The sequence below is a fragment of the Sebastes fasciatus genome, chromosome 20 (assembly GCF_043250625.1).
Source record: "Sebastes fasciatus isolate fSebFas1 chromosome 20, fSebFas1.pri, whole genome shotgun sequence".
Classification (NCBI taxonomy): Eukaryota; Metazoa; Chordata; class Actinopteri; order Perciformes; family Sebastidae; genus Sebastes; species Sebastes fasciatus.
In genome coordinates this window covers 12,396,336-12,409,460 of record NC_133814.1, presented here as the reverse complement: position 1 = coordinate 12,409,460, position 13,125 = coordinate 12,396,336, and the positions used below count along the sequence as shown (strand labels likewise).

Sequence of the window (13,125 nt, the reverse complement as noted above, 5' to 3'; positions counted from 1 at the left end):
ACTCGCTCGGTTCAAAACCCTCAACCTCCAAATCCAATCAAAAGCAGATCCTCTGGGTGGATGCTAAGCCGGCGTTCCAGTAACTCTGTTTACGGTAAAAGGCGGAGGGCCCGTTGTTAGCATTAGCATTTGTATTGGAAGGTTGCATACGATTAAAAGAGAAGTCCTGGAGGAATTCCACGAGGCACTTTTTAGAGTAGCCAGCGGGCACGGCGAGGGAGGGCTGCATCTGTCTCAAGACGATCCAACAAAACATTGCCCCCTTTGCCATCTGTCCGTCTGTCTATGCATGCCTGCATGGAGATTACACAGCAGCGTTAACCCGGCATCTGTTAGGGGAGGACGAGACTAATCTACCTTTTCCATTTTAATGCCTCAAAGAATCAACTTCTCTCTCTTAGATGTAGCGAGTGTGCCGACTTTGGACGGATTGACTTCTCCAAACTGGATTACTGGGCGAATTTGCGGTGCACACGGAGTTTGGATCAACTTAAATTTGGTCCTCTGACCTCTTATTATTTCATCCACTTATACTGTCTCAGGATCTTTTCAACGTATTCCTTAAAAACGACAGTGAAACCACCACATTAGTCCGTGGAATGCGTGGTTTATTTGAGCCTGTCTTCCCTCTCACCGCCAATAAGTATCCCTGTCAGTCTGTCAGTGTTTATCTAGCATGTCTGTCTGCACTGCCCCATGTGTTTTCATGTGTATAGTTGACATACGTCACAATCCAAACCCTGGTATTTTCTCTTATTGGCCTCGGTGAGCAAACGCACTTTCTCCTCATTACGAAGCTTTCCCCTCGTTATTTTGTTGTGGGTTTATTATTAATATATTCGCATACCAACTCTTTGGAATAATGAATTCAGACATGCTTCATTTCTTTGACCACACGTGCACTTAGCAGGCACACAGCCAAATCACTTTACTATACTTTTAAAGGCACGGATTTACATTCAACCAGCGAAATAACTTTGTATTTCTTGTTTCAGAAATCCCAGTGGTCAACCCCACAGCTGTGGTGAGCAGCACAGAGGAACCAGCAGGTTAGTACTCGCTCTCTCCGCACCTCGCCCATAAGCACCAGCGCTTTACGAGAGGAACAAAAACATATTTTTTAATATTTCTGGACTTGAGTTTTTAAGGTGTGGAATAAATATTAATGAAGGGTGGGTCCCCTCTCTTTTGAAGTTCGACGAAGAGAACGAGCGCGCAGGGACCTGCTGAATTTTTCCATTGTCTTAAAAAACCTGTGTCCTTGGCACGGTTTCCCCCCCGACCACTAACCTCAAGTTAGTGGAGCCTCGCTGTGCTTGAATATAGCTGCAGCTCGAAGCCAAGGCCAGCAGATAGGCAGCAGAGGTGATTAGTTAAAGTTTAGCTGGGAGATATAGCGGCAGGGAGAGTTTTGAGGCGTGAAAAGTGTTGGCAAGCGGCTGGGGGGAAATTTGTTCAGTCTCTCCCTCTAACTGTCCAATTTACGCTGCGGTCAATTACCCTGCCCTTATTTTTCATTCTGCAGCTGTTTGATTCGAACAGCGGTGTTGATTTGGAAATGTTGATTCATTAGAGGGTTTATAACATATATCATCACTCAGGCTGCGGATCGCACCCCCCACTTTGCCACTGATACTTCACTGCGCCATTCAAAGCATATCATTTTATTGTTTTTTCTTCTACAAATTATATATTTTGTCAGAAAACTCTCTGCTAATTACTCTTTTGACTTATGGACGTCTTACATTTCAAAAACAGTCTGAGAGTATGAGTTATGAGGGTTAGAGATGTATTTAATGTATGTGATGGATACTGACTTCAGGAAAATGTTGAAGCTGAAAGCCAAACACAGTCAGTGAACATTACATACAGTAACTATGGAAAAACCTCCCGTTAAATCAAATGGTTTAGAATGAATGCATCGGTTTATATTAAAGGAATAGTTTGACATTCTGGGGAATTACACTTATTTGCATTCTTGCCAAGAGCTGGATGAGAAGATTTATACCCCTCTCATTTTTTTGTGGTAGATATTGCATACTACTACTGCATTCACTGCTATAATATTTTGTCTCCTCTTTATTGTCAATGAAAATAAAGAGAGATTTTGGTACAGTTTTTATTTTTTAAACTACATTTTAGTCTCTCCTTTTTTCGTCAACAATATTGCATGTTGATATTGTCACAGTTAGTGTTTAATGACGTCGGTTCAGTCTCGTCGTCGTCTAGTCTTAGTCATGAAAAAAAAAAATTGTTGATGGACATATGTTTAGTTATAGTTTTTGTTAACAAAATTAACATTGGTACAGATTAAACAAAAGCAATATAACAGATCATCGTTGCCAGATGGGAAATGTTATCATACCAGAGGCTTAAAATTATCGTATTTTGAGGGAAATTGTTGTACACACTTATTGTACACAAGTCATAACCACAAGAACAAATAGTTCCAGTGTAAATGTGTAACTTTACAAATAGCATATTTAAACAACTTTTTGACGCGCCTACAAGTCTATCCACATTGTTTTTTTGTTTGTTTTTTAAAGCAAACTGACGTAGCCGTGATGCCTGGAAGTTATGCGTCATTTGTCCATCAGTCTGTCAATTTTTTTAATATTATAAGACAGGAGGGAGAGAGAACGACAGCCGTGCTTGTGAGTCACGTTCATCAACATCATACCTTACACCAAGCAAGATTGGCTGGAAAGAGGTCACGTTAGAGGAGATGCATAAACACAGACATAGGATCGATATCACAAATTATTATACATTATGGCACTTTCTGCATTATTGATCATAGAGAGGGTAAAATTATTGTAGAAATACGATAATTATCGTACATCTGTAACAGATTTTGTTACCATTGGACACAGCCAGGCTAGTTGCTAAGCTGGCCGGCCGCTGGCTCCAGCTGCATATTTACCACACAGACATGAAAGCAGTATTTATCATCTCCTCCAACTCTGAAATAATCTATCTAAATATTAATTTTAAGGTCAATATACAGTATATCCAATGATAATAATTTTCTCACATTTGTAGCTTCTTTGTTCATTTGCGACTTCTCTCATTCTGTTTCCTCTCATTACTCGGCCTTTGAGCCTATTAGAAAAACAAAAAAATGCACAGTCCAGCCCTTTCTTGTGTTTACTACTTCCCTGGGAAAATGTTACGGGGTCTCAGAACACAAGAGACGTTGATCGCCAATTCACCTCAGGCTCTACCGAACACACCAGAGCATTTCACCCCTCCTAAACTACCATAGAGCCAGCTTCAACATCACAAACCCAAAGCCCCCAAAAAGTTTTTGTGTAAGGGGGCGGTAGGTGCAATTTGTCCTTGTCACGGCACAGTGAGAGGGGCTCGAGGGAACGAGGGCATCGAGAGCCCCGGAGCCAATTGTGAGTGTTTTTTCAGTGGACCCGGCCTTCTGGGTCAGCGGGCGATTCACCGAGAGCTTTTCCAGGTGAACGGGCTCTTCATGGGAAAACACACACACTGTCTCCCAGCCAGCGTTTCACCACTGATACCTTTAGGCCAGCCACTGTATACCGCACACACACAATGGCACTAATGAAATCCATGCACATCTCCCACAAATGCATGCCTGTCACAGTTGCATGCACACTTCCATGATAATGATCTGCACATGAAACCACACGCTCACTCATAATGAAAAAGACCTTAAGCAAGCTATGATATTTAACATCAGTTATTTAAAGTACGTACACACACACACACACACACACACACAAATCCATCCACACGTACACCTCCTCACCCGTCCACATCTACACCTCCGCTCGTCGTTTTTTTAAAGTCGCCCTGTCTGGAGGTTATTGGAAGCTGCCATCTGCTCTCTCTTTCTCCCTTTCCTTCCTTGTCTCTCCTCTCGCTGGCTAATAAAATCTCCAGCGCTCTGATATACAGCCAAGCCTTCTGGACGTTTTTATGGGCTCCTCGGTCCCCCGTTTCTTTCTCCTTCTTCCATTGCTCCATCCATCCTTCCCCGAAAAAATGAACGACGCAACACCCCTACTCTCATGCAACCCCAGAAAGCGTAATTTCTCTTTCTCACGGACGTTTTCTAATTGGGGCATTTCACGTCCAGCTATTTTAATTTGGTTTGCTTTGGGAAGCAACATGACCAAATGGTTTTCCTGTTGAAGGCAATGAGAGGCCTGACCGCAGATACCAGTCCAGTTACCACCAACATGTGGTTTTTCAGTTTCATGCCCTGACAAGCGAGCAGCGTGGTCAGCTTTTCGTGTCCCCTCACTAAAACTAAAAATAAAAATATGACCCTCTTGGCGTTCTACACATTTTCACTCCATAATATTTTTTCTGAAATGTGTATCCTCCTCATATTTTTGTTATTGAAATAACTGGATCCAAAATTCCAAGCTTCATAAAATCCAGTGGCGTCCAGTCAAGTACAGTAGAGCCTCAGTAATGATCAACAGTGTCTATTTCTTTCTTGTCGCAGCTCCAGTAGCGGTAGTTACCATGAGCACAATTCAAAAACACAACGCAATGCTATAAATCTTATCAAGGGTATTTGATATTGATTTCTAACATGAGTACTTTCATCTGTTTTTTTGAACATTCATTTTAATTTAGCGTGTCTTCTTTTGTTCTTCGTTCCCTCTGCTCATGGAAAACGTATTTAGTAATCACAGAGAAGCAAAGCTTTTAATGTTGAGACGACAAAATAAATATTTCAGGATAGTAAGAAACAAACCACGGGAAATAATTACATGCATCTGCTTTATCTGACTTAACTTATCTCCAACTTTCTCGGGTCATTGAAAGTGTTTTACACAGTCATGTACACAGTCATTTTTCAACATCAATTTACAAATAAATTCAACTATTATTGTAAATTATTATTCAGGTTGAAAGTAAACTTTGGGCCATAGAGAGAAGAGATGTGAGGCTGCGGCCAAAGCAGCTCTATCTCCTAACAAGACTTTGTTTTGTTGCATTTTTGATTAGTTTCATTTCAATTTACAACATTAACCACATGTTTAAAACTGTTTATAACTGTTTAAAACTGCGGGAAAAAATACTTTTTCCTCGAAATGTAATCTGAGTATGCGGTGGACGACCTCCGGGTCTGAAAAGTGAAGCCAATGCAGAAGTGCCTTAAACTTTCATTATTTCTAATAGCCAGCAGGGGGCGACTCCTCTGGTTGCAAAAAGAAGACCGATTGTATAGAAGTCTATGAGAAAATGAGCCTACTTCTCACTTGATTTATTACCTCAATAAACATTGTAAACATGAGTTTATGGTCTCAATCTCTAGTTTCAAGTCTTCTTCAATACAGCATGAGTCACGGTGACTATGTCCACTTCTTATATACAGTTTATGATGGTAACGTAATTTAGTAGTGACTGAGAAATTCCAGTCTAGTTTCCATATTTGTGTAACTGAAGATAGATACATGACAACTAAACCAAACCATGGCTGGTTTTAGAGTCAGTCATGAAGAGATTAGTCCCTCAACCAAGTTTCATTTTCAATTTATTTTAACTGTCACAATCGTAATTATAACACCTCATCACTCCACCTATGAGTGGTCAGTGGAGGTCATCTGTCCAATGTGTGGTCTCAGTCGTCACGCTGGCAGCCGAGGTCTATTCACATCCATCCAACCATGACTCGCTTCCACTACGCTCTGTCTTTCCTCAAGACCCCCGAAAACATGTCAGACTGAACACTTTCACTACTCTGGTATCCTTCAACTCGCGTCCCGGCACCGGCTGCTGCAGCGGTTTGATGTGTGATTTGTCAGAAGTTTTATTTTAGCACACAAAAACCAAACCAAACTCGACGTTATCCAACCTGCTCCAGTTTCTCTCTGAGCCTTTGGCCTCTTGTCAGTGAAAATATATTGTTGTGAGGTGTGAATATGAGCATACTCGCCACAAGGTTATAAAAAGTAAAAATATAATCCCAAAAAAGTAGATTTAGCTTTATATATTCGTTGAGTTCTAACAACCTTGGCCTGCGTGCATGTCCAGAAACAAGCACATAGTCATTTATTTTGATGCCTTTGAGTGTTTTTATTGGTGGTTTCACAGCACATAACAGTTTACAGTGTTTTGTCACACTAACTTTGCATTACAGATGTGCTGGTGTTGCTACAAAAGCACCACATAATGCACTATGAAACAGCATGTCCTAAAACTCAGCCTTTATGACAGCGATTCAAATTTCAAGTGTGTAAGTGTCCCATTATGTGTGTAATGTGGGTGTCAGTAAGTATTGTAAAGTTGCAGCCTGCGTTACAGGAGTGAGTGATGGTTGTCTCTGTTTTTTGTTTTAAAGCAGACTGTGAGTCCTATTGTAAGCCAGTGAAGGGCAACCTGAAGATCAACATGAAGAAATATTGCAAAAAGGATTATGGTAAGAGAGTAGAATTAAAGGACGGGTCCATTATTGTTGTTGTTTTTTTAGGTTTTTATATCATTCTGTAGCTTCACAGTGGTGTTTATGTATGTTTTAGCCCTTCTAAAACCTTTTTCCCACGTGACCTGACGTAGGTTTCTGCATGATGGCGCTGCTACAATACAATGTACAGTATATATACATCCTTATAGACAGTGTATTAACGTTACATACAGTAACTTAGATGGCCGTCGGCACGCTCCCAGTTTGGAGAAGAAGACAGGAGTACCGGCGCGGAAGTTAAGCAATGTACTGCTGTGGACGCCACGTTAGTTTGGATCTGAAAGTCACACAATAACACAACCAAACTAACCAATCGATGCAGCGGTAGACCAGCAAAACCAGTGTCCTGCGGGGTAAAATTATGTTTTTGTGAATGGAGTCTGGTCTGGTGGCTTTGAAGGCCGCGATATAATGGCTTCAGTTCTTTGTCGGAAATGGCTGTCTGTCTTTACCTCGCCATCAGAGAGCCCTTTCCGACGGGGAACTGTTACATCGCTCTCTTCAAAGCCACCAGACTACATTCACAAAAGCAGTAATTTTACTTCGCAGAACGCGGGAGTATAAATACAACCCTACTTCAAAATATCTGAACTAACCCTAAAGGTAGCACAGCCAACTTTGACTCAGCTAGTGCTAGAATTCACATTATTCATAATTGATTAGCTTCGATTAGCTAACTTTGTTAACCTACATAACTGCTTTTTGCAACGGCTAAGTGGGCGTTTCCATTTGAAAAAAACGATACAGAACACAGACGGACCCGCCCTTTTAATTATCAACCATAATCAATAAATGTACAGTATTTGGAGTATTGACCTGAGTGTTCTTTTCATGTCCTCAGCGGTGCAAGTGAACGTGCTGGACATGGAGACGATGGGGGACTGGGCCAAGTTCTCCGTTAATCTGGTGTCCGTGTACAAGAGCCGCGGCGAGCCCCTGAAGCGAGGCGACAACATCCTGTGGGTGCACATGAAGGACCTGGCCTGCAAATGTCCCAAGATCCAGATGAGCAAGCGGTTCTTGGTGATGGGCGGCGACGGCGGGATGAGCACGGGTACGGGTCCGGGGGTCGGGCCCGGGGGCGGAGCCACCAGTCCCGGGGCGGAGCGCGTGGGCCTTATGGCTGATAAGAACAGCCTGGTGATCCAGTGGAGGGACGTTTGGACGAGACGCCTGAGGAAGTTCCAGCGCAAAGAGAAGAAGGGGAAGTGCAGCAAAGCGTGATGGGAAAGCAGCCCTACCTCTCCCCGTCATCGCCCACCTTCATGAACCCTTACCCAGCGACCTCCCCCATGTCCTCCCCCATCACGGGAACACTGCACATTAGAAAGACTGCATGTACCCTACCTGTTTTAAGGACCACGTTTTGTGTATATTGTATAATTATTTTCCTTTTTATTTTTCAAGGTTTGTCTTTGTTATTGTCTTTTTTTTTGTCCAACTGGTTTGCCTTAAAAAGGGACCATTAAAAAGGGTATGAAGTGTAGACAAAAGCAGACGCCATTCCCTCCCTCGACGACGACGACAGCGGAAACGTCCACTCGTCCCCCGACTACGACCCTTCAGTCTCTCCTTCCTGTCAACACTGACTGTCTCCTGCCACTTTGTTTGACATATTCCACCCTTCACACACTCCTCTGAGGATTTTATCCAACAGTGTTTGTCACTGACTGATTTCAGCAACCAGACAAGCTACACATCCCTCAGCTTGGCCTTTCCTCACGTTTCATTGTCGAAACAACTCGGATCAGCTGACAACCTCTCAACATTTGCTGTTAAAATGTTCATAAAAAATGGGCCTACTTGCTTTAGGTCTCTGCAGTAACTTCTACAGACTGAAACTCTTGTTCCGTGAGGAACCAAGGGCTCCCTTTGCAGGGACGTTTTCCACAGCAAACCTCAGTCTCACCACCACTGCTGCTGCCACCAGACAGTCCTCACACAACAAACTGCTCTTATATCTGCAACTATTTGATGCCACTGCTCATAGTAGAGTTTATATTCTCCGTGTGGCTACTTTTATCTCATCCATCCCAGCATATCCTTATTTGAGATATATCCTTTTGTTTCATTTTAAGCAGAACAAACCCTGTTAGCATGTGTGAGTCACATTCCAGGCCTCCGGGGCTGCGCCTCTTCACCACTAGTCCCTTCTCATGAGCGGTTTATAAAGTCATGCTTCACCATCATGACTCATTGCTTGTCACTTTTTTCTGGAAGAAAGATTAAGCGATGTGGACAAAATGGCTGGAATTACACAACAATACCAATATTTCCAAGGAGACTTTTGCTTTATGGATAATGTCTTCCGCTGGCCTTCCAGATGTTGCCGTGTGGCCAATGTCATTTGTTTGTATTTAAATGTCTGAACATTTTCCTGATGTGTCCAGCGACCGGCAGGCTTTTTGTTTGCCGAAATAAGAGATTTGAAACGAGCGTTCCTTTTCATGCAGTAAAAAAAAAGAAAAAAAAGTCGGATAAACAACATAATCGTGTATTTTCTCTAGTGTATTTCGACAAAATGAATGAGGCTGGAAAGTTTTTAGTGCTCACTGATTGTATTATGACATGAGAGGATCATATTTCATTCCTCATGTGCTTTGTTATGCTTGCATGTTTGTGGTTTTTGCTGGTCCATCAAAACCTTGCAGTGAGCAGTGAAGAACTAAACTAAAATGAGCATCGAGATCCAAAGGAAAAACTTCCCAAGTCATCTTCCCCCCACTTGCCTACCCTATAACACGGTCCCTGTCATCCTTTGCCAAATAAGCATAGTCGGTTTTTAAATTCAATTAAGAGACTATGGAAGTCAGGACCGACGAAAACCACAGAGAGACCCGTCTGGTTGCTCTCAAGCTTTTTATCTGCCTTTTGCTGTTATTTCATTTTGTAAAGCACATTACAATTTATTTAAATAGAGTACAAGATAAACACACAGTTTTGAGGGGCACATCAAGCCAGCGTAGCGGCGAGTGTGCGGACAGGCATGTCATGCTAGCGAGTGGTTACGCTCCTCTGGCTGCGGCGGCATGTTTGGTTTGTCATTCTTCCAAAAGTGTCTCTCCTCTGCTCTCGTCTCTGTCAGCCTCCACCCCTCCCCAAACTCCCCTCTTTTTTTTTATCCCACTTTTGCATGTTGTGTATTCAGTGTCTTAGATAAGTGACAGCACAAGACGAGGCTGCCAAAACTCCTCAGTGGCGTACTGTGCTGCACTACTGTAGCTCTTGTTTCCACGTCTTTTCCGAGAATGTATGTCAAACTGTGAAGAACACACTCACACAGGTGTACGGTCTGATTGTAAGTGTTTATGAAATATAACGTCACCAAGCTTAAGAATGTGGACGCCATGACAGTTGATGCTATTATAAAACCCTGAAGGATGTTGTTCATGCTTATCTGTCTGTCTCATAATGACATTTTTGATTATCTTAATCCAAAAAAACAAACCCGTAACCAAAATGAGTTATCACCGTAGACCGTATATGAAGATGGACGACATGACAGTTCCCCAAAAGTGAAGCCAAAACATCTCGATCGCCCCCTGGTGGCTGGCTGCAGTATAGGTCCGCCCCCTCCATGTTCGCGGATGGGAAATGGGCTAAACTAAAAAGTCAAAGTATACATCAAATACATTTTTCCCAAAGATGGTTTCTGTCATTTTAGGTAGTTCTTATCACGCTGATGTATGTTCAAGTGTTAATTTTTCTGATAAGTTTGGTTTTAATTAGTTATTTGGTGCTATAAAAAGGGGGTGAGATGTCGTGTTTGACAGTTATGATTGACAGCTAATCTGAGTGAAGTAGTCACGGAGCCAGACTAACTTTCGTAAGTCTGTGAAATAGAACATGTGTCAAATTGATCATACATGTAGTTAAAGAGATATTATGGTTAGTTGTTGTGTCTTTCTAGCCAAACGGCTACCGTGGTGCTAACGTAGCAGCTAGATGTCTAACTCTAACTAGCTGTGGCCGTGCTCGGCTTGTGGTTCGGGCAAGTGTGTGGGCGGGACCTCGATACCGTGGCTCCAACCCCACCGGTCACTACTGCTCAGACTCTGGCTCCAAATGACGTCAAAATATCAAGATGGCAGCTCCTGTATCCGGGATATTTTGGCTTCACTTTTGTATGGTCACGTCTAGAAGGTAACCCACAATTTGGGAAACTCTGGTTAACAATAGTCACTATTTCAGATTAGGCGATTGAGGCTACACGTCGGACGTCTTTCACAATGTGTCATCATGAAGCTTGATGCTAATGGCAGCAGCCTACTCACTTGGGTTGCCGAAGTGCCTCTGCTATTTCACACCAGGTTTTTTCTTTGTCACTTGAGGAAACATAAAAATGGTTGGGGTGTCGTTGCCATAGCTCCACAAATCTTTCCTCCATTGCACAATTCCACCTCACAGCACCAACATCGTTCCTATTTCGCTTCGACATTGTTTACAGTTGAACCCGTCGTGGAAGGCAAAACAAAATCGAATATGCTAAACTTTCTATCGGGACGTTGTGAGGCATCCCAGACGCGACGTCGGTTATCGTCTACTATGACACACTTCACAAGATCGATTGTCGCGCCCGACACTCATTGTCATTTCCGATCCGAGCAGACACCCTACGACGGCCATGTCGGGCTGTAATCAGGCTGATATTGTGTAGTCTGAATCAGCCATAAGGTTAGGTATTGACCTTGAAGTTTTCGCAATTTGCAGGTTACCTTCTAGACACATGTCTGGTGGAGACGCGTCATCCATCTATATTATATATACAGTCTATGGTTATCACCCACTGTGATTTCTGGTGTGTGACAAAAGAGCAAAGAAGGACAAAACATTTTTGCCAGGGCACAATTCCCACCGTTGGAATTTCACAAAAATGCAGAACCAAACGGTCACTTCTTTGTGCGTTAGCTGTCCGCAGTGGCCCCGTCAGACAGGTGGTGTTACAGTAGCACCAGTCTCCTCGCCCCCGGTATGTGAGTACGCCGTGACACATTATGATTGATGATCAAATTACGTGCCAGTGAGGCCTCTCTGGCGCTCAACTCCTTAAGCGCCCAACACACTTGTGGAGAGAAACTGCGGTCTCCTTGAATCTGGACTTTCTTTCACGTAGAATCACACGAAATCCTCCTCCGTTTTCCTTTTTCTCAAGTGCCCACCCCGAGTGTCGGACTAAAAGATAAGTAAAAGTGAGCCAGATGTTGTTCGTGGGGTGGAAGCGTAGTCTTGTGAAAGCTATTTAGTGAGCCTCATAGGGAGTGCCGTCCTGTTGTTTTACGTTAACAAGCCCAGCAGCTTGGCAGTGGAACTGAGGCCATAACTGCTTTGCTTTGTTTCCCCCCCCCTTTATAGCATTCACAGGTGTGTGTATGTGTGAGAGTGTGTGTCTAATTAACCTTACCCGAGTAAACAAGTGATACGCACATGAGCTGAAGGTGCCGAGACGTGAGAGAGAGCTCTCATTTGAAGGCTGACCTATTGAGGGCCACTGTTTTAATGCTTGTATTGACGAATCTGAATGGCATAATATGATGAAGAATTATCATTTTACATTTCTCCTTGGCCTGATTCCCATTTCTCTCTGGTTCACTTCCATCTCGCCTTGTTTAATAAGTCTCGACACGTTTTTTTAAATGTTGTAAATATGTACTGAACTGCCTCTGCTGCCATTCATGTTGTCTTTTGTGAAGCGTCACTTGGCCTGGGATGACTCACGTGTATGGATGTACAAACCAGATGATGTTATATGGATGTGGAAAACCAGAAACATATGCTTTTGTGATCACGACCAGAAGATGTGGTTCAGATATTACACAGAATGTATTCCTTTTTTGGGTTTTATGTTGTTTCCAGACAACAATTACCGCCCCAATTGTAAATGACTTTGAGGAGAATCGATTGCAAATGTGACGCGGGTTGATTGGACTTTTCCCACAGAGGCACAGACACAACAACCCACCACTTTCTGTTACATTGAAATCCTGGGAATAATGATTCACACACAGAAATTGTTCACCAAACTTTCTAAGGGGGGAACAAAGGGATTCTTCCCTTCCTGCTCTTCACTTCCTGTTATATCAAAGTCTTCCTTGTACATTTTTCCTCTGAGGCAATGAACCACTGACTTTTTAATCTAAATGATAAAAAAATAAATTATTAGTTAATGAGCTGTGTGTTGTGTTGATCATCTGTCAATCTCTTCAATCGCGGTCATTAGCCTGAGCTGCGGAAATAATGTCAAATTGATACATGTGTGTGTGTGTTTCCTATTGGAAAGTATGCTCGCATACAGTGGGCACTGGTGTGTTTCCACTCACACTGGGGTCTAAAGGGGGAGAGTACTGGTCTCCCCTCCTCTATGAACAGCAAGAGCTCTGTAAATAAACAGCGAGACACACACACACACACTTGAATGTGTACCTCACCTCTGAGGAAACCCAACTCCAGAGTCAGGTCCAAAGCAGGAAACCCCTTCCTCTCTTTCTCTCCCCCCCTCTCTCTCACCTACAGTCTCCTCTCCTCGTCTCCCCCACCCTCTAACCAAACAGGCCAGCTCCATCCATCCTCCTGAAGGTAAATTACAGGAAAGCGACCATTTATCATCACTCTCCCCAGGCATGGCCATCAAGGCCTTTGAGAATAGAGGTTGCTGAGATTGTCTGGACACACAC

At 43.0% G+C, this 13,125-nt stretch overlaps 1 protein-coding gene across 3 annotated transcripts in view; it reads left to right on the top strand.

The window, feature by feature from the left end:
* The window catches only part of ntn2 (netrin 2), a 51,966-nt gene extending 39,345 nt beyond the window's left edge, over positions 1–12,621 (top strand). For 2 of the 3 annotated variants that reach the window (XM_074620129.1, XM_074620128.1), the window contains exons 5-7: positions 996–1,049; positions 6,332–6,409; positions 7,296–12,621. In XM_074620129.1, the coding sequence (XP_074476230.1) occupies positions 996–1,049; positions 6,332–6,409; positions 7,296–7,678 (515 nt within the window). In that variant the 3' untranslated portion in view covers positions 7,679–12,621. The remainder of the gene's footprint in view (positions 1–995; positions 1,050–6,331; positions 6,410–7,295) is intronic. The other variant, XM_074620130.1, reaches the window with a different exon arrangement.
* Positions 12,622–13,125: the final 504 nt, after the last annotated feature.